General features: G+C 43.4%; 1 protein-coding gene across 3 annotated transcripts in view; it reads right to left on the reverse strand.

Annotated features, from left to right (window-relative positions):
• The window catches only part of DCX (doublecortin), a 109638-nt gene extending 91228 nt beyond the window's left edge, over positions 1-18410 (reverse strand). For all 3 annotated transcript variants that reach the window (XR_014543699.1, XM_083596076.1, XM_083596075.1), the window contains exons 1-2: positions 18278-18410; positions 16273-16663 (exon numbers count right to left, since the gene is read on the reverse strand). Coding sequence is in view for 2 of the 3 variants with exons in the window: in XM_083596076.1 (XP_083452202.1) it covers positions 16273-16636 (364 nt within the window). In the remaining variant the exon portion in view is untranslated. The remainder of the gene's footprint in view (positions 1-16272; positions 16664-18277) is intronic.
• Between the last annotated feature and the right edge of the window lie 1932 nt (positions 18411-20342).

Raw genomic sequence — 20342 nt, forward strand, 5'->3', positions numbered from 1 at the left:
CTGTGATCATACTACTGACTATAGCAACAATCCTATGCACATTAATTTATTTGGGCCTTACTTCTGAGTAAACAAACACCAGATTAGGATGCCTAGTGTGTTTTGCATCACTGTTGAATTTTGTTCTCAAAATAATCCCAAATGATTTTTCACATGCATAGCCAGGCATGGCTTCCACTGGTGCCTTCCAGATGTTGCTGGATTGCAACCCTAAATCTGGAGGACACAATGCAGGAATATATAGAGGCCAAAGGACAGAAACACCCTGGTTGAAGGAGGACTTCAACCAATACTCTTTCTGCCCCTACCATTGGTAACCAGGAGTCAGAGTCTTCTCCAGATCATAGAGCCACAGTCTGAACCAGAAGGATAAAGGCATGCTGCTACAGGATAAGCCTCTGGGGTCAGTGTCCCTCCAGCCCAAGAATGTGGCACTAATGGCCTCAGACTCGGATTATTCCATTAGAGGCAAGCCAGCAGGACCAGAGACCCCCACATTTCTGCTTTAATAGGAGACTACGGGAGAGGGCTAGGCCCCTTTAATTAAAGGAGAACCTTCTAGTGCAAGTGGGGAAACAATTGGGATGTTTTTTGCTGAAGCAGTGTCAGAACTCTGTGCTGCTTGAATCTTGCATCTAGAATGAACCTTGCCCTGCCCTGGCCCCTGGCTCTCTCCTCATCACATAGCAAGTGACCTACATTCAAGTATTATTGTCATAGAGAAGGGTAGGGAACATCAGTCCCAGGGGGTGTATGTAGACCTCTATCCATTCCTTAGGGCTCTTCCCCATGCCACCTCCCTCAATCTTCTCTGCTCTGTGCTCTAAAGTGAGAGCTTTCGCCTGGCTGGAATCTGTCACTGAACCTTTGTAATGCCTCCTGCTTGCTGGGATAAAGAGATGTGAGTGTGCAGAACCTCTGCCTTTTGCCTGGCTGTGCAGAGGTAAGTGCCTACATCGCTCTGCCTACTTTTCCCTCTGGCCCCACCCACCTTAGGCAGGACCTCAAGTTTTTCCTGTCATACACAACTGGTGGATTAAGGCAAGAATCTATTTCATAGAATATTAAGAGTTGAGGGGAGGCTTCTGGGCTGTCCAGATTAACCTCCTGGAGCTACTGCTGGAATTGTAGCTAAAGATGGATTTGTGATGGACCTTTAGCCAGTTCATTAACTTTGTATTTCAGGTGTCACAAGACTCTTTGGAGGGTTTTTTGCCATAGCAGACCAGCAGGGAATTTCAGACCTCTGGAATCTCATTAACTTTGAAAGGGAACATCTAGGGAATGTAACTGATATCTAAATATCTGTTGATGCCTGAGATCTGCAGGTCCAGGACATCTTTTCAGCTGGAACTTGCTGGAACTCAGTTCTGGCCCCTCTCAGGTGGGCACCATTATCATTCTAAAAGAACAAGGGAGGTGTTCATGATGAGTTCCAGCACCTCTTTTTCTAGAAAAATAGCACCATGCATGTGTGCTATGTGCTGTGTGCTATGAAATACATTAAAAGAACATGTATGTTTTCACATCAGCAGAGGATGAAACAGAAGACAACTTGTGTAAACTAAACCAACTGCAGCAGAAAGGAAAATATCAGATGAAAACCCGAGTGAATGTCAGAATAAATTAAGGCCCTTTTGTACATCCCTTCTGTGAACCCCAAATGCTGATTCGCATCATGATCTTCAGAAGGAAAAAGAAGTCCATCTTCTGTAGCAAAAGATGAGCAGGTGTCACTGGATAAGGGATGCATTCACTTCTGCACTAGGTCCAGACAAGTCTTCATCAGCCTGGTTCCCTCCTGATATTTTGGACTACAATTATCCTTATTGAGGGTCATTAATTAATGCTGACTTCTTTTTTCTTCACTGTTTCCTCAAAGCACCCTCCCCAAGAACCTGTGTCCTTGCATGTCCTTAGGTGTTTACAGAAAGCTCAGGATGCTGAGTAGAAGCTCATTTCACTCAGCATATGGCAAGGTTTATAGCACAAGGAAGCCTCTAATAAGCTTAAAGCAAATGAATGAATAGCACTTACTTACTTATTCTATTGTGTCTACAGCACTAATGCTCATACAACAGCATAGGTGAGCTGGTGTGGAGGAAATACATTTATATATTTAGTCATGTTCATGTGTGGGTGTTTTTCTCCATCTTCAATCAAGCAAACCTTCCTTCTCCCTTTCTCCTTGGAGGGGGTAAAATCTGTTCAACATCTCTGCCAAGCTGCTAGGCTTTCCATAATGAACATTTTATTGTTGCTTTAATTGAGTCACTGTTGTTTCTGCTTGGATTTTACAAATGGAATTTTATGGAACTAAATTGCATATATTTTAAATCACTTCTGCTTGTAAATTTTCTTGTACAGGGAGTCGATGGATCAAGGCAATCAATCAATCAGCATATGGTACTAGAATACCCTAATAGTATGTAAATTGTCAGTTCAGGAGAACTGGGAATCAAGTAGATTGGTGAGAATGAGTGACAAAAATACCCTTGAAGGGGAGTGAGAAATATGTGTCAACTTTCCCCCACCCACCCAATGATATTTACAGCAGAGACGTAATCCTATCCACGGACCATATGCAACACCATTCAAGATGCTGAAATTCTTTTACTACTCAGTGCAATACCAGAAGGGTAACAGGCAAGTCTGGCTTTGACAACTCTAAGTGGCTGTACCACAATTCAAGAAACACACCCTGAATATTATTGCAATGCCATAAACATTATGCTTCTGAGTACCAGTTGCTGGGAATCACAGGTGAGAAGAGTGCTGCTGTGTTCAGATTCTGTTTGTGGGCTTATCATGTAGGTATCTGGTTGGCCATTGTGAAAACAGGATGATGGACTACAGTGGTACCTCGGGTTACAAACACCACAGGTTACAAACACTTCAGGTTACAGACTCTGCCACCCGGAAGTAGTACCTTGAGTTAAGAACTTTACTTCAGGATGAGAACAGAAATCACATGCCGGCGGTGCGGCAGCAGCAAGAGGCCCCATTAGCTAAAGTGGTACCTCAAGTTAAGAATGGTTTCAGGTTAAGAACAGACCTCCGGAATGAATTAAGTTTGTAACCAGAGGTACCACTGTATATGGACCATTGGCTGATCCAGCAGTTCTCCCTATTTTTTTGTTTTGTTTTGTTCCTAGCTTGTATGTAGCTAACCACTCAGACAACCAGATGGCTTGCCTGGTTAATAATAATAATAATAATAATAATAATAATAATAATAATAATGTTATTATTTATACCCTGTCCATCTGGCTAGGTTTCCCCAGCTACGTTAAAAACTTCCCGATACAGGGCTGCCTTCAGATGTCTCCAAAAATTGTGTAGTTCTTAATCTCCTTGACATCTGATGGAAGGGTGTTCCACAGGGAGGGCACTCCCAAGAGATATTATCAAAACTCCTCCACCCTCCACATGCTCAGAAATCTGAGTCTTGGGGGACTGTGACACTTACCTCCAATACAAGGCAAATGTATTTGGTTGTCTTAGATATCAACTGAAAACCAGTTCCCCACTACAGTGGTACCTCAGGTTACATACGCTTCAGGTTAAGAACGTTGCTTCAGGATAAGAACAGAAATCGGGCTCCGGCGGTAAGGCAGCAGTAGGAGGCCCCATTAGCTAAAGTAGTGCTTCAGGTTAAGAATAGTTTCAGGTTAAGAATGGACCTCTAGAATGAATTAAGTACTTAACCTGAGGTAGTACCACTGTACATGAATGATCCTACCTGACGTCTTATTATTATTATTGTTATTATTAACAAACCACCATCCCACATTACATCCAAACTTGGGAGAAGCTGCAATCAACCTGTAGTATGTTCTGAAACCACTGTTTAAGCAAATCACTTATTCCTGAGTTTGGAGGTAATGGAAAACTATGGTTTGCTTAAAAGTGGAAGTTAAAGTTTCTGATCTCCTTTTGATGGTTTTAAAGAGGGGAGCGGGAGGGAGCATGCAAGCCATTCTATCACAGGTCCATTTGCAATATCATGGTTGCCTATTAGGTCTGAATTGGCTCTGTGACTTTGGAATGATTGTCCAGCTTGTATTTCTATTCAGGTCAGAGGAGAATCCTGTTCCTTTTTCTCTCCTGCTTGATTTTTATGTTTTGAACTGCCTGTTTGGTTGAAGGATGGTATACAAATGAATGAATGAATGAATGAATGAATGAATGAATGAATGACTGGAGCAGCACCAGCTAGATGGGAAGGAAGGAGAGCAGAGAGTTAGAAGATAATGGCTGGGAGGAATTAGAGCTTATTAAATCTTGGCTGGGGAAATGGCTCATCTTAATGAAATCTGATTTGAGCCTGGCAGAACTCAAAACATTACTACTATTGGGTTGGTGCTAGACTGCCTCCAGACCACTCTCAACCTAATTCTGCCCCACGGGAGATGGAGGAGATGAAGAAAGAGCAGACCCGGGGTCTGCATATTTTCTTAGGATTTTCGAGCTTTTGAAAGGGAAAAGCACACTCTGATTATGACATAGTTATGACATAGTTGCATACTTCCCTTTTAAACACTGATAGCACCTGTGCTCTACAACCAGAGGTCTCTGTTGTGTTGTTTTTGATGCTTGCTAAAAATGCTTTTGTTTAGGCAAGGCACACATTCTTAAACTCTCTTGATTTTATATATGCAGTAGAACCTCGGTTGTTGAACGTAATCTGTTCTGGAAGACCTTTCGACTTCCGAAACATTTGACAAAATGAGGCGCAATCGGCGGTTTGCAATTTCATTGGAGAAAATGGAGAAATGCACCTCAGAAGCTGGTCGACATCCAAGACGCATTCGAAAGCGGAAGCATTCACTTTCAGGCTTTTAGCATGATTTCGTGTTCCAAATCATTCAGCTTCAGAGACGCTTCAGAGACCGAGGTTCCACTGTATACTGAGAGTTTTATTATGTTTGCTCACCTGCTTGTTTTGATAGTCTGTAAATCCTATTGGTATTTTCCTGTAAACATTTTTTTACTATTTTATATAAACCTGGTCCTTTTCTTCCTGGGGGTACTGAACCTCCCCTTACCCACATATTAAAAGTGTGGTGCTTACTGTAACAACTTCATGGTGAGTGCTGTGTAAACCAATTGCAGACTTTTATTTTATTAAGTAGCCTATAAATTTTGTTACATGTGTAAAAGCGCTGAAAGTTCAAGAGTTTTTCAAAAAAGACTGAGAGACCACATTTGCAGACTAACATTTCATGATAGCAAACCCATATTTCCCATGATGTATTCCTGAGGTGGGAACCCAAGGCTCAGCTTTCACTTTACAGGAATTTACCATATGAATGTGCTCCTCCAGGGCTCTTTATAGAAGCTGGGGCTGCTGAAGAGGCCAAAGATTATTCTTGCTGTGAATCCTGGAAAACCTGCTCCCTGACTTGCAGGACTTTCCCCACCTGATCAGGGAAGGGAAGGCCTGGACTGACTCCAGCTACAAAAGCTGAGGCTGCTAAACAGACTCTTGGGCTAGGGTTTGGGTGGGGATTGCTGCTGTAATTGATATTAATTTTTTGTATCTTTATTTTAGATATTATGATTTATGTGGAAAAAAAATCAATTTGGTTGTGTACTTTTTGATGTTTTACTCATTGGTTATGACTACTTTTGTTATATTTCTAATTATGTATTTTTTCATGTGGTAAGCTGCATTGAGCATGACTTTAACCATGGAAAGGCAGCATACCTATAAAATTGTGTGTGTGTGTGTGTGTGTGTGTATCCGAGAATATATCTAGAAAAATAGGTACTGGAACTCACCATGAAACCCCCCACCCCGTTCTTTTAGAATGGCAGTGGCCCCCACCCCCCAGTAAAACATTTGAGGGCCCCAAAAGTTTATAGGTATTGCCATTCAAATGGTGTGTGTGCCACACCTTGTGATCAATTATGCGGGATGGGGCTTACCTGCCCCCCTCCAACATTTTATTCAAACTGGCATCCTTGGTTCCGGTGAGTTCTGGTCAAAAAGAACCCTGTATGTATATGGCCCCCCAGACTCTTCCTGGACCACACCCCTCATCAGCCCTGCTTTGTGCCCTCCTCAGACACTTTTGCACACCTATAGTGTGTTCGAGAACCATAGTGATACCTCTTTCTTGCCTGGATGGAGCGATGTGTGTGACTGTAGAAGCCTGTGGTTTGTGGGTAGGCTTAGAAAAATAAGAGCCACCATGGGTACTTGCCCCTCAAAATGGCTGCCTATGAGGGAAAGAAGCCCTCTGGAGAAAAAGGTGTTAGTAAAGTCACTTAAATAACAGAAACAGAGTCAAAAGAGAGAAAGAAATGCTGATAACACTTTGCTGAGGAAAACCGAACAAAAACTATATAACTGGAGGAGACATATACAGAGGGCTTTTGTCTTTCTTACTTCAGGCCTCATACATAGCAGGGAGAAATTCAACCAAACATACAGGTCAAGAACTCATTCATCAATTAGAGCACATGATACCTCAGCAGCAAACATAATGGTACTCTGCTTGGTTGCTAAGCAACACCTCTACCTGCCCCCTCTTCACTTGTGAATAATAACAGAATTAACCCTTTAACTGTATATGGAATGATCTCTGCTGATGCAGATCTCTGCTGATGCAGCTCCAACAAAAGGCAGACATCAGGGAGCTACAGATGATCTCACCTCATGACACATGTAACTGCAAGCATGTGTGTTTGCCTCATGCACAGATTACTTTCACCTCCTGTAATAAAAATACATATTTTACACCTCAAACATGTTGCGTGCAAACTTCAAAAAAGCATCAGGTTCTGCAGTGGCAATCAGTTGGATATGAACACTTTGTGTTGAGGCCATTTTGAAATTCAGCCGTGAAAACTCATTTGAATGAATACTCTCCAGAGGGCAACGGCCAATTTCTCTGACTGTCAGCTGAGCTCTCTCCCATCATCCATTATGTGCCATACTTGGATTGCATTTCTCAGCTTTCCACTTTACAGGGATTTACAATTTGAGTGGGAATTACACATGTTTAGAACCCACCTGGAATTTCTCTACATCTGCCCTTTCCTCTGTCACCTGAACTTTAAATCAACCCACATAAGAAGGCTCTGAAACCCCCTAAAATATTGAGGTTTGAAATATTTCAAGCTTTGTCTTTCCTAGAGCCTCTGTCCTTGTTTGTACAAATCAATCAGACCCTCCAGGGACAGCTGCTAGCATAACAAATAATATAATATCTGCACAGCAGGGAGGGCATCCCCCCTGAGGGGGCACGACTGTATCCTTTTCAGAATGACGCAAGCTGTTAGAAAGGGGGTGGGGCGCACCATACCATGCTGAAGCTAATTTAGCTAATATTTCTGGATTCTAGAAGTGTGTCTAGATAGAAAAGGGAATGTTTTGTGAATGTGCTGGGCTTTTAGAAAAGAGGTGTCCCTAATAATATACTATAGAAACAAAGGTGTACAGAAGTCAGATTCTGTGATATTTTGGAGAGACCACCAGCACTGCTTCCTATATAGACAATGCCACATGTGACTATAATTGCATCGATGCAATTAGGATGTATGCTTTTGTTATGTAAATGGCATGTGTGAGGAAGCCTCTGGACTGTGGAGATGAGCAGTTTCAGTCTCTCTCTCTCTCTCTGCCATGATCCAAACAAAAATCACCTCTCCATTTGCATTTCAAGGGAAGTCTGCAAACAACAGCTTTGGGGAGCTGCACAAGTCCATGAAAGGATGAGAAGAAGTTGAACGCCCACCTCTGATGGACCTGGGGCTGTTCAGGTTATGCTATTTGCATAACCAAACAAATGTGCATCCACACAAAATTAATATCAGATCAAGTTGAGCCCTAAGCTACAGACCTATTTACATGCCTGCCTTGTTTGTCCATCAAAGGAGAAATGCATGGGAACAATGTGCCTAAAGCCCATACAATTTACATCTGAATTTTTCACGTACGTGTTTTTTTCCTTCAAAGCCAAGATAGAATGGACCTATGATTGAAGACATGCAAAATTGACAGAATAGAAATAGGCTGGTCCATCCATCCCTACTGGTTGGCTACAGCTCAGTTTGAATTGTCTTAAGAAAAATTAACTCATCATCTTAAGGTTTTGAAGGGGAGTACTAAGCAAATGAACTTTGCTGCCTATTAGAGGGCACATGTGGTGCACATCAGCAAACAACATATGAAGCCATTTATCCCAGTGAAGTATGACTTTATTTGGCAATACCTATGGCATATGACTTTGCTTGACTGATAGGTCCATATATTGCACCCTTCACCAGACCCCAGTTAACAGGAGTGCCACCTTGGCTCTGCGATCATGGGTGCCTGGGGCCATGGGTGCCATGCAGTGTGCCTGGCCCTGGCACCGAAATTTGTGGATGCCCAGCCCCTTCATGAGAAATTTTGTGGGTGCTCGGGCACCCCAGGGAGTTGTCATGTATGCCGCTTAACAAGATGACAGTCCTCCTTTTCATTGGCTTCCTTATGCCTCCCTCTCTGCTATCTGCTTACACATTGATTTTCCACAGAGCCATTCCAGTGGCTGCTTTATTGGATTTTAGTTTTTTTATTCAGTGTGTTTAGCATTATTGTCGTATGATTTACTAGTTCTGTTGTCCTTTTTAAGGTTTCAGTAATAAAATGTGTCAGTCATAAAATGAGTGAATGAATGAATGGACTCTGTTGAGTTGCTACTAGACCACAACCTGTAGATCCAACGTGGAGAACCTCTGGCCAACAGACCTATCACAGCCCACCAGACCTGTTAACCAAGCCCATGCATTTCGCCTAAAGCACATCCACTCCCCCTCCCCCTTCTCCACTTCTCCCATTCTACAATGAGTTGGCAAAGCAGGCAACAGAGCTCTTTCACTTGAGGGATCCAGTCTGCGGGAGAAAAAAAAGTTCCCCAACCTTGTTGTAGATTCTGCCTACAATTTATAACGTCACAGGGTGGAGTTTCTCACTTTGTTCATCTTCATATCAACTGCATATTCCTGCATTGCACGGGGTTGGACTAGATGATCTTCAGGATCCCTTCCAACTCTACAATTCTACGATTCTATGATCCTTTCATGCACCCTCCCACCCTGCTCATCATGAGGTGAAACTGAGATCTGGTTTGTCTACAGGAAGCAGGAGATACAAAAGGGCAAGTGGAAGAATCAGAAGGGAGATGCAGCAGCTCCACCATTGCCCATTGCACTGGCATTTTGAAACCATTTAGTTTGGGACAAGGTAGCCTAATAAACCAATGTGCAAGGATAGACAGCCAACCCTACTCTGCAAAGGACTTCATTTTCCTCACGGAAGCCTGTTTTCTTCTAGCATTCCTGATGCATGAACCTTGCCTCAAACCATGAGCAAGAAAGTCACTCCCTGAAATGAAATGCATTGTGCTGTAACTACTACATCAGGTGCAAATGCTGGCAATATATCATAGATCATAGCCCATTAATGTCTATTTTCATTTCTAGCTGGCCTTCAGCAAACTCAAGGAAGCATGGCTGCTCACTCTGCTGCCGACAGCCCTTTCAGGAATTAAATATAGCATTGGCATTCACATTCCCAGAGTCATAGAATTATTTCACTGAGTTCTCTATAGCTACAAATACCATTCTAGCACCCTCCAGATGTTTTGGAGTTGTAGTCCAGAACATCTGGAGGGCACCAGGATGACAAACGGGCCTAGTCATTCTGGGCTTTCTGTAGCCCTGCTGTCAAAAGTCCTATAACACCTTTTACAAAGTCTGCATACAGAACATAAGATTTTACCTAGCAGTACAATTGTTGAACATACTAGGTGCTATGTCAATTATGTTTCAAACTACAGTTTTACAGAACTTTCAGAGAAACCAGATTATGCTTTACAGTGGTACCTCGGGTTACAGACGCTTCAGGTTACAGACTCCGCTAACCCAGAAATGGTACCTCGAGTTAAGAACTTTACCTTAGGATGAGAACAGAAATCGCGCAGCAGCGGCTCGGGAGGCCACATTAGCTAAAGTGGTGCTTCAGGTTAAGAACAGTTTCAGGTTAAGAACGGACCTCCAGAAAGAATTAAGTTCTTAACCTGAGGTACTAATGTACTTTGATCCATCAAGCTCCATCTGAACTCTTCAGGAGACCAATGACTGTGAAACTGGCCAGAACATAAGAGGCTGGTATTCAGAGGTTCTATTAAGGTGACCATTTTTGCACTGACAAATGAGAAGGCAGAAAAAGCACATGTGTTTGCATAAAATTTGCATGTGCTGAATCATAATTACAGATGTAAATTTAGAAATAGTGATTATAATTTAAGCAGAAGTACAGTACATAGGAGGGGAGATTGAGATCAAGTGACCTATAGGCTTTCTCAGTCTGCTCTCCAGGCATTAATGATTGATGGGTAACTTCAAGGCTCCTGTTCTCTATTCTTTGCTTCTACATATTTATTCTTAAACCTGACTTGGAGCAGGCAGTCCTTCAAATAAGGACACCTTCAGATAGAGTTGAATCTGATGCTTCACCCACTTTTGCCTCTGGCCACACCCACCACTTCCATGTGATCCCCAAAAGTTTCCCCAGGAGGGAATGTGATCCTCGGGCTGAAAAGGTTTTTTTACCCTCAGAGTAAAGGCATCTGTCTCTTCCCACTCAGATGCCAACTGGGGTGCTGAACATAAAATTATTGTACAGTCATACCTTGGATCCCGAATGCCTTGCGTGTCGAATGTTTTGGCTCCCAAACACCGCAAATCCGGAAGTGAGTGTTCTGGTTTGCGAATGTTCTTTGGAACCCAAATGTTAGATGTGGCTTCTGCAGCTTCTGATTGGCTGCAGGAGCTTCCTGTAGCCAATTGGAAGCCATGCCTTGGTTTCCAAATGTTTTGGAAGTCAAACAGACTTCCAGAACAGATTCCATTTCACTTCACTGTAATCTCAACCAAAGCCACTGGTCTTCTGCTTCTGGACCGGCCCCTACTGCCACATACTGCCCACCTGAAAGGTTTCCGTAATGTGGCTCTTGTTCTGAAACAGCTTCTCCACCCCTGAAATAGAGAACTGTCCCCTGTAAAGCAGAACCAAAGACACCCCAAGTCTGATTTGGGCCATCCTAAAAAGCAGCTACTGATAAACTTCCCTTCTCCATTAATGTATCTAATCCCTTTAGAGTATTATCAGCTAGTGATCAGCATCACATATTTTGTGGCATGAAATCGCACAACTTCATTATTTGCCACCAGGTGCAAAACCTTGTTCAGCAACTATTGTTTTTTGGGGGTGGGGGCCATATTTGGAACCGAACATTTCTCAATATTAGCTCCACCTACTGACACACCTCCACGCATGGTGACACAAGCACAGGGCTCTAACCGTCTTTCTCCTCATGTGAACAGTAATAGAGGTTCCAGTTCCTACATTTGAGGGGGTTGGACTAGTTGGCCCTTGGGGTCCCTTCCAACTCTACAATTCTATGAGGCTTTGACAAAGCTTTTTGTATTTCAGTAGATCCAGACAAAGTGCTGTTAGAAAGCAGGGTGTGTGCTTAATGAAGGGCTGTGTTTTGGGACTGGATTGAATTCCTCTGGACCTGTGCCTGGAGTAACCAAGAGAGGCAAATCAGTTTGCCAGATTTCCCAAGCACATCATAGGGGTATCTGCACGTTGCATTCAATGAGTGTACAGTCTATGTTCAACAAATATTTGAACTGTACATTCCTACACATGTAACATTAAGTGTATGGGCATTCTGTGTGTTACACAATAGATGAACTGTACAAATAAAAAAGAACACACATTTGTACATGTGTAGAGAGGCAGCTTGTACCTGTGCACGGTATATAATGTGTGAACAACTCATTGCATTTAAATACCAGGAAAGATAAATGAAATATAGACATTTAAGTGGTGTTCACATGTTGCATTCAACAAATGTACAGTTTGTGGACCTGTGCACAGAATAGTTGAACTGTACAAATCAACAAGCAATCATTCTTTCATACAAACCTGTGTAATCTTAGCTTGCACCTACACCCAGTGTAATATATTTGACTGATTTAACAAAATTTATACACCGCTTGATTGCGGTAAAGCCACTAAGCACTTGGAAAGAAATGTTAAAATTATTACAAATCAGTTCAAAACAATTCAAAACAATTAAAATTAATGGAAAAAGAGATTAATGCACACCAACATCTATATGTCTGTATAGGCTTGCCTAAACAAATGTGTGATGTGTGAACAAGCCTGTCATAGCCATATCAAAGTATTCTGCATAAGCAGTACTTTTCAGGGATTGGAAATAAAAATTAGAATCATAGAATTGGAAGGAATCCTGAGGGTCATCTAGTCCAACCCCCTGCAATGCAGGATTCCTGCCCACAGCCATTCCTAGGCAGGCTCAAATCACCAGCCTCCGGTTTAGCTACACAACCTCCAGATTTCAAAAGGAGGTTATAGAAGAAGTAGTGAAGCTGCTGAAGAAAGCATTTAGCGTTCTGCTAGAATGGGAAACAAAAGATGAGGAGGTCAAAGCAGTTCTGATCAAATGGGCACAAGATATAGGACACAATATACAATTTGAGGATTGGGAAAAGCTGTAGAAGGTGGACTTGAAATTTACAGATTGTTCTCTTTTGAAAGAAAATTACATAAAAATGATGTATAGATGGTATATTACGCAAGTACAAACGGCAAAAATGTACAAAACCCGGTCAAATAAATGTTGGAAATGTAAAGAAAAAGAAGGTAACTTGTATCATATGTGGTGGGAATGTAGAGAAGTTAAAAAAAATTGGGAGATGATATATATTGAATTGAAAAAAAATGTTTAAAATGACATATGTAAAGAAGCCAGAAGTGTTTTGGTTAGGGATTTTAGGACGAGACCTGCCAAGAAAAACAAAGAATGATTCATAATTGTTTTGTTAAAATGGTTTAATAAAAATATTTTTTAAAATAAATAAATAAATCACAAGCCTCCTGGTTAACAGCCAGATGCAGTGAACCTTTACGCCACAAGGCTTCCACACAAATGCCCCCTGCGTTTGTGTGTGCACTCGTGCATGTGGACAAATATGAATTATATAATTGCAAGGGTAAAACAACTCATCCTGAACTTGTCTGAGGGTATTGTTCCACTGTAACTATAGCAGCAAATCCATATTGTCTCCTCCACCCACCCAAAATCCCATATGAGTTTTCAGTTGTAAATCCTTGTGGCTTTATGATTATGATTTTAATTATCTCAGTAGTGTCATCAGTATACATGGGACTTTACCGAGTAGCAATGCAAACACATCAGCTCCCTGCCCCAAGTAGATTCCAATTTGATTTTGCCAGAAAATATGGGCGAGGGGGAGGGGAGGATCAAGAGAACCATAGAATCATAAAGTTGGAAGGGAAGAGAGGAAAAGACAGATAAGGCACAGGTAACAAAGATAGAGGGGAACAACCGCAGTGGCTTTGCTCCAGCTATTTTCAAACTTCATTATCCCCACTCTTCTCAAAGACACACAAATGTACATGTACAGTTGAGTTTATTCTCTTTATTTCTTTTTCTGTAGTGCAAAGATGTTGCTTCCTAAGAGAGGAAGGCAGAGCAGGAGTCATACGTGTTAACAAAAAGCCAGGAGGCAAGGTGAATGGGGAAAACACTTGGATTTCTGCTTTAAAGATGGAACTCAGGTGCTGAAACAAAGCATGAAGACTTACAGCAGGCTCAGTAGCATCAGCAGCCACCGCAGCTGAATGTTGCCCTCTTCATGTTCGATGCACATCAGTTTCCTGCCCATGGCAAAATGGTAACAAAGCAGGCCTGGTTGATTGCTGACACCATGATGTCATTATTGGAAATCCTAGCTTCAGGGACAGCATTTCCATGGGATGACATCATTCAAGATGGCAACTCACTGGCTTAAAGACAAGTGGCAGAGTACCTCTGCAACTTAAGAGTACAAGGAAATGTTGCCTGAGAGGGATGAGAAGCAACATGGGATTTAACCTTTGCATCTCCAGGGACACAATGAGCAGAAATCTATTTGTGCATCCACCTTGACAAACAAAAAAGGTAGCAGCTGTAGACACGGATATCCAGAATCTCCACCTTTAGAAAGGACTGGTACCATACAATCAAGGCTTTTAAAAATGCTTATTTAGATATACATACGAGGAACAAACCTTTCATTTGCCTCTCAGATATATCATAGAGAGAGGCGATCTTTTTTTTAAAAAAAAAGGATGACTCCTCACTTTATCACAAAATACGACTCTCTGCAGGAATCTCCAAACTCGCCATGGAACGCTGTGAGAAATATTAGACATGCCAGACTCTGCTGCATCACCATGCCTGAATTCCCTCTTTTAGTCAATCTCTCTTTCCATTCCTGTCTCCTTTTAACAGGCATAGCACTGCAAACATTCCTCCTCCGCCCCCTTTCATACTCCAACTGCCCCCTTTGACAGATCCACACCCACATCTACTGCACCTCTCTCACTTCAGCAGACACACCTTCCCCCTGGGGCATCTCCATGTAGCTTCCCTTCTGAGCTGCCACAGATGCACCTTATAGAGACACTGAACACAGTCGCCCCAAACAAAGGGACACACCCTGCAGTCACACTGATGCACATGGATGGCAAATCCTGTGCTTTTCACCCCCTCCAACCTTGTTCCCCCCACCCCACATGAAAAAACGTTTTGTAAAGCCACAGGTACTGGAAGCATGAGAAAGCTCAACTTGTATTATAAAACATTTTTTTTAAAAAATTGCAGTAATGATGAGCAATAAAAAAAGCATCCGTTAGCACAAATGATAAACTAAAGATCACATCAGCAATGTGCTTTATTAAATCATCTTAAATGATCTTACAAGTTTTAAGGCAATCTACTTTGGTTTTTTTGCATGACTCACAATGTGAGGTTTGGGCATTTGGAGTTGGTGACTTTGCATGCTGCAGACACTGAGTCACATTTACAGACCGGCGACTCCGCACAACTATGCCTGTAAGGAATGGCTACATAAATGCATGCATATACCTTGCAGAACATAGTGCAAATTGTTCACACGCACCCTACCGAGACACAGCTTCACCCAGACACACCCATGTGGAATAGTACTTTCCACAAATCCTCCAACCACATGGATACACATTCTTATTCACACTCACTCCTACAGAAATCCTGGGCACACCCCCTTTAATACAAAGCAGAAGCACTGATGCATTGGGTACAAGGCGGCACGGAGAGTGATATTGCAGACATGGTCCTGAGGGAATACTCAGAACAGCCTTCTCCTCCCCACTCCAAATCAACACACAGATAGACATAATCCCAAATGGCATAACACAAACACCATGCTTTCTAGTAATATTTCCGGCCCAAGGACATGCATCCTGCAAATATACTGGGTATGACTACTTATGTGCACACATGCTCTAAACACAGACATGGTCCTTAATGCCCCTCCATACGATTGTAGTTGCCCTGTACACATACCACCCTCAGGCAACCTCACTAATGACCCACAGAAGGACATCCCTATGGACAGACTGAACATAATGCCCAAAAGCCACAAACAGACAAAACCAACATACAAATTGTTATGCACATATTTGAATACCTGGCACCTTTCCCCCTCCTTCCCCAAATGAACTTGACTTCAAATGCATATACATGCAAGCACACCCAAGCACAGACATAGTACAGAAATACGCCCACAGTTTGTACATAAATCATGCAAATACACTGTGCATTGAGGACACCCCCACCCCAGAACATCATTTAAATGATGGGGAGAAAAGTCCTTATTAAACAACCAGTGGAGAACTTCCTGCTCCTTTCAATAGGCACTGTTTGTCTTCTCAGTCCCTGTAGGAACTGAGCACATGATTTGCATGTGTGTCCAGTCTTCTGTGAAGTGGTCTCAGGAAGGGGGGGCTGAAGGGGGACATCCACCTGAGACCATGGAAAGCTACCACCCCTCAGATATCGGGCCAGATGGATCAACAGTCTGGAATAAAGGCAGCTTCATAGGATCCATACCCAAGGTTCTGAATGAATTCTATTGCCATTCATGAAAAAGAACCCATGGATGAAATGCTGCTTTTTTTAACAATCCTGTGAACCAGGCCCTTGCCATTCATATACTGGATCATGACCCATGCTCCTCTAATGAGGGCTGAAGTAGTGGGACTCCTATGTGTTGCTTTCTAAGCTGATCATGCCTCTTCCACACACCCATGCCCTCCCTGCACCAGCAAGCAAGCAAGCATTGTTTCCTACTAATTACCTTCTTCCAGCTCATCCATGCTCCCAATCTTTCTGGTGCCATCGATGGTGTAAATGTAGCGAACTCCCTGAGGCAGGTTAATGTTATCAGACAGAGACCGAGTCAGGTCAGCAAGCAAGGCGTCAAAGCTTCGGAAGCGGTCTCCAGAAACAGCGTACACAATCCCCTTGAAGTAGCGGTCCCCGTTGCGGTAGAAGCGCACCTTCTTGGCTTTCTTCTCATTGCTCAGCGCTTGCAAGGTCCTGGTCCGGTAGAAGCTACAGTGGGCACTGTGAGTGGGGCTAGGCAGGCCATTCATACGGGAGCCTCGCATGTTTCTGGACGCCTTATCTCTTTCGTCAAAGTGTCCAAAATCAAGTTCCATAGCTCGGTGAGCCCTAGAGGTGTGAAGCTGAGGCAGAGGAGGAACAGGAGAAGGGAAAGATGCAAAGGGAGGAATTAAGTGAGTCAACCCAATAACTGACAATTGGTGGTCCTGGATGTGAAAAGAAACCCACACTTTTGCTCTTATGTTTTACTTCCCCTGGACCATAGAAGGTTTCTTCCTTGTATGTGGGGGTGTGGTTCAAGTGCCGGGAAGGGTGGGTGTACTCTAGGCAATACAATGGAGCAGACTTATTAATAGGCAATCAATTGCATGGAGTTGGCCCCAGGGATTCTAAGGATCCCTTGCTATATCTGGCTTAGTAGGTGAGACTGGGACAGAAATGTCCAGGGTTGCCATTTCAGAAAGCAAGCCATCCACAAACTACTAAAGACCAGTGAACAGAAGTTCACTGCAGTGTAGTTGGGGCTGCAGACTGAAGGCAGAAAAAAAGAACTTCGGCTGGTAGGTGGATACAAGGAAGTGACAGACTAAGCAACCCTGAGGGATTAAGCATCCCAAAGACTGAACCACCAGCTCCACTTGCATGGTTTTCAATATGCCCATTCACCGATGGGGCGACAAGCTGAATCACAGGGCTATGTCAAATGGGGGACTATAAATTGAAATGGCTGATAGACCAGGAAGACATCTAGCTAGGATCCAGACTTCTTTGTGACCAGTCCTTCAGATACCTCCTCTGATCTAGCTATCAGTTTCAGATATTAGAATCTGGGAGGCAGTGGGTGGGAATCCCTGACATTCAAATGGCATTGGAATAAGTTTATGTTAAATTGCAAGATTTCCCCCTGCACAGTTAATCTGCTGCATCATCTAATCAGGAAGAGGGTTTTTTATCCCCTCCCCCACATGCCTTCCCTCTTAATGAAGCATTTTTTAATTGCTGAAGGTATGTGCATCACACCACTACAAGCGCACCTTTCATTGTTCAGAGGCTGCGGCGTAGTACTACTATAGGAAGAGGGAGCGGACAAGAGAGTCAATTGAATTTCTGCAGCGGAGCGGAGAAGGGGGCGGGCGGAGGAATGACAGAAATAATCTCGAGCATGAACTAAGACACAAGAGAGTGTATCTTCTTGCAATGGAAAACTCCAAACCAGAAAGAAAGCTCTGGGTGACTGGAAACCTTATACCGCTACCATTTGGCTGTGCGGGGCTATTAACATGCAGCTCACATCTTCTCATCACAGATTCACACAACAGAAATGGGATTAAAGCCCTAGACTCAGCAATCAGGTACAAATCCTGGAAAAAGCTGTTGCTTTCCTTCTGCCTCTCATCTGGCTAGCCAAGCCCTATCCCTTCATTCATTCTCTTCAGTGCCAGTGACCTGTCTCTGACCCTATTGTCACTGTTGGGTAGCAAAAGGAGTTTCCATTCCCACTAGCCTATCTTCCTTTCTCCAAGTTTAAGAAAATGCTTCCCCCTGCCAGCACTTAAAGACGCTCACAGGTCTAGGAACGATGTTCTGAAAACAATGCAATCTCAGCACAACTTTTGCAGTCAAGAGATTTTTGTTGGGAGGCATTGTTCACTTGCAATGTGAGGTCTTTCTTCCCCCCTCTCTTGTGCATCTGGCATCTGTTACTTTCTGCCTGGGAAAGCGTAAGCTCTACTCACCGGTTTTTCAGCTCGCAGGGTGGAGATGCTAAGAGAGAGAAACCCAGCCACACTCTGTCTTTGTTGTCTGAGCTCCAAGCAAGAAATTCCTGCCAGTTTGGCTAGGACTCCTCCTAGGTCCTAGTGCCTTGAGTCACACACACACACACACACACACACACACACACACACACACACCCTTCTGCAAAGTATTTTTGTGTCAGTGGGCTTGCTGCTCATGATGGATCGACTCTCTAAAATTCTCCCTCTCCAAACTTAACAGAGGAAAGAGAGCATGATTCCAGATTTCATTTCCTTAAGCAGATGAAGAGGGCTGAGTGAGCTACATCTTGACTGCATTGTTCACTATGTTCCAAGGCAAACCTCCCATTGTCTCTACTTGTCCTAATGACCTTCCAGACCCAGCTGGAATCAGCCAACATTTGATTTATGCCACAGTGCTACGAATTTGCAGATGCAACGAAGGTGTTAAGTCTTGTAAGCTGAATTTCTGATTCCTGCTGAAAATCACACTTGCCTAGAAGGGGGAGGTTGTGAGCAAATGAAGGCATAAGCTGACGCTCCCCGACCACACTCATGAACAGAATCTGCCCACAAGGCTGGGAACAAGGAGGCACTTTGTTGGAATGATTTTTAAAGACTACAACTTCATCCATTATAAACAATAGATGGCCTCCCCTGATTAAAAGCAGCCCCAAGTCCACAGTATGGGTAACTATTTAGGTTGCAAAGGCATGCCTTAGGCACCTGCCAACACCAGCACCTTTTAGAGCAGGCATAGCAGCCAACACGGTGCCCAATGTGGTGATATTAGACTGCGACTCCCATCAGCTTTAGCCAGCATAGCCAATAATCAAGAACGATGGGTGTGGGAGTCCACAACTTCTGAAGGGTACCAATATTGACGACCCCTGGTTTAGGACAACCCATCCCTGTTTCTGAATTCAATCCCTTATTATCAGCTCCTCTAAGCCACACCTCCTTGAGATAAGCTTGCCCTCCTTACTTACTTCCCCTTAGACCAGAGGTCAGCAAACTTTTCAGCAGGGGGCCGGTCCACTATCGCTCAGACCTTGTGGGGGGCCAGACTATATTCTGAAGGGAAAAAATGAATGAATTCCTATGCCCCACAAATAACCCAGAGATGCATTTTAAATAAAAGCACACATTCTACTCATGTAAAAACACCAGGCAGGCCCCACAAATAACCCAGAGGTATGTTTTAAATAAAAGCACACATTCTACTCATGTAAAAACATGCTGATTCCTGGACCGTCTGCAGACCAGATTTAGAAGGCGATTAGGCCAGATCTGGCCCCCAAGCCTTAGTTTGCCTACCCATGACTTAGACCCTGTGGCATTGTGTGGTTGCTAAGGTAAGTCCTCCATTCACTGCTTCCGCCTGCCCCGCTCCAGGCCTCCATGTCCAGGAGTCCGTTTTACCAGCATTGAGTTCCAAGGACAGGGCCTTCTCTGTGGTAGCCTCTGTATCTCTGGAATGGCCTCTTCAGGGAAATTCACATGACCCACTCTGTTAAACTTTGGGGAAACATTCAAGAAGACCTGGATTCAGCCAGATTTATGCTTGTTTTATTTAATAACCGCTTTATTTCCTCCTGTTATTTTATTGTTTTTTATGTTTAGTTTTTTACTGCCATCCTAAATTTTAATGTTGTACTGTAGCCTCAGCCTCAACCAGCACCGCCATGCTGGCTGGAGCTGATGGGGGATGTAGTCCAAAACATCTGAAGGGCAACAGGTTGGGGCAGCTGCTGTACTGATTTCTTGTAATCTGCTTTGAGAAAGTATATACCTTAAAACATGGGCTAGAATAATAGATTCATAAAATTGTAGAGTTATAAGGGCCCCTACAAGGGACACAGGTGGCGCTGTGGGTTAAACCACAGAGCCTAGGGCTTGCCGATCAGAAGGTTGGCGGTTCAAATCCCTGCGACGGGGTAAGCTCCCGTTTCTCGGTCCCTGCTCCTGCCAACCTAGCTGTTTGAAAGCACGTCAAAGTTCAAGTAGATAAATAGGTACTGCTCTGGCGGAAAGGTAAATGGCA

Source organism: Podarcis filfolensis, assembly GCF_964270895.1.
Source record: "Podarcis filfolensis genome assembly, chromosome: Z".
Lineage (NCBI taxonomy): Eukaryota > Metazoa > Chordata > Lepidosauria > Squamata > Lacertidae > Podarcis > Podarcis filfolensis.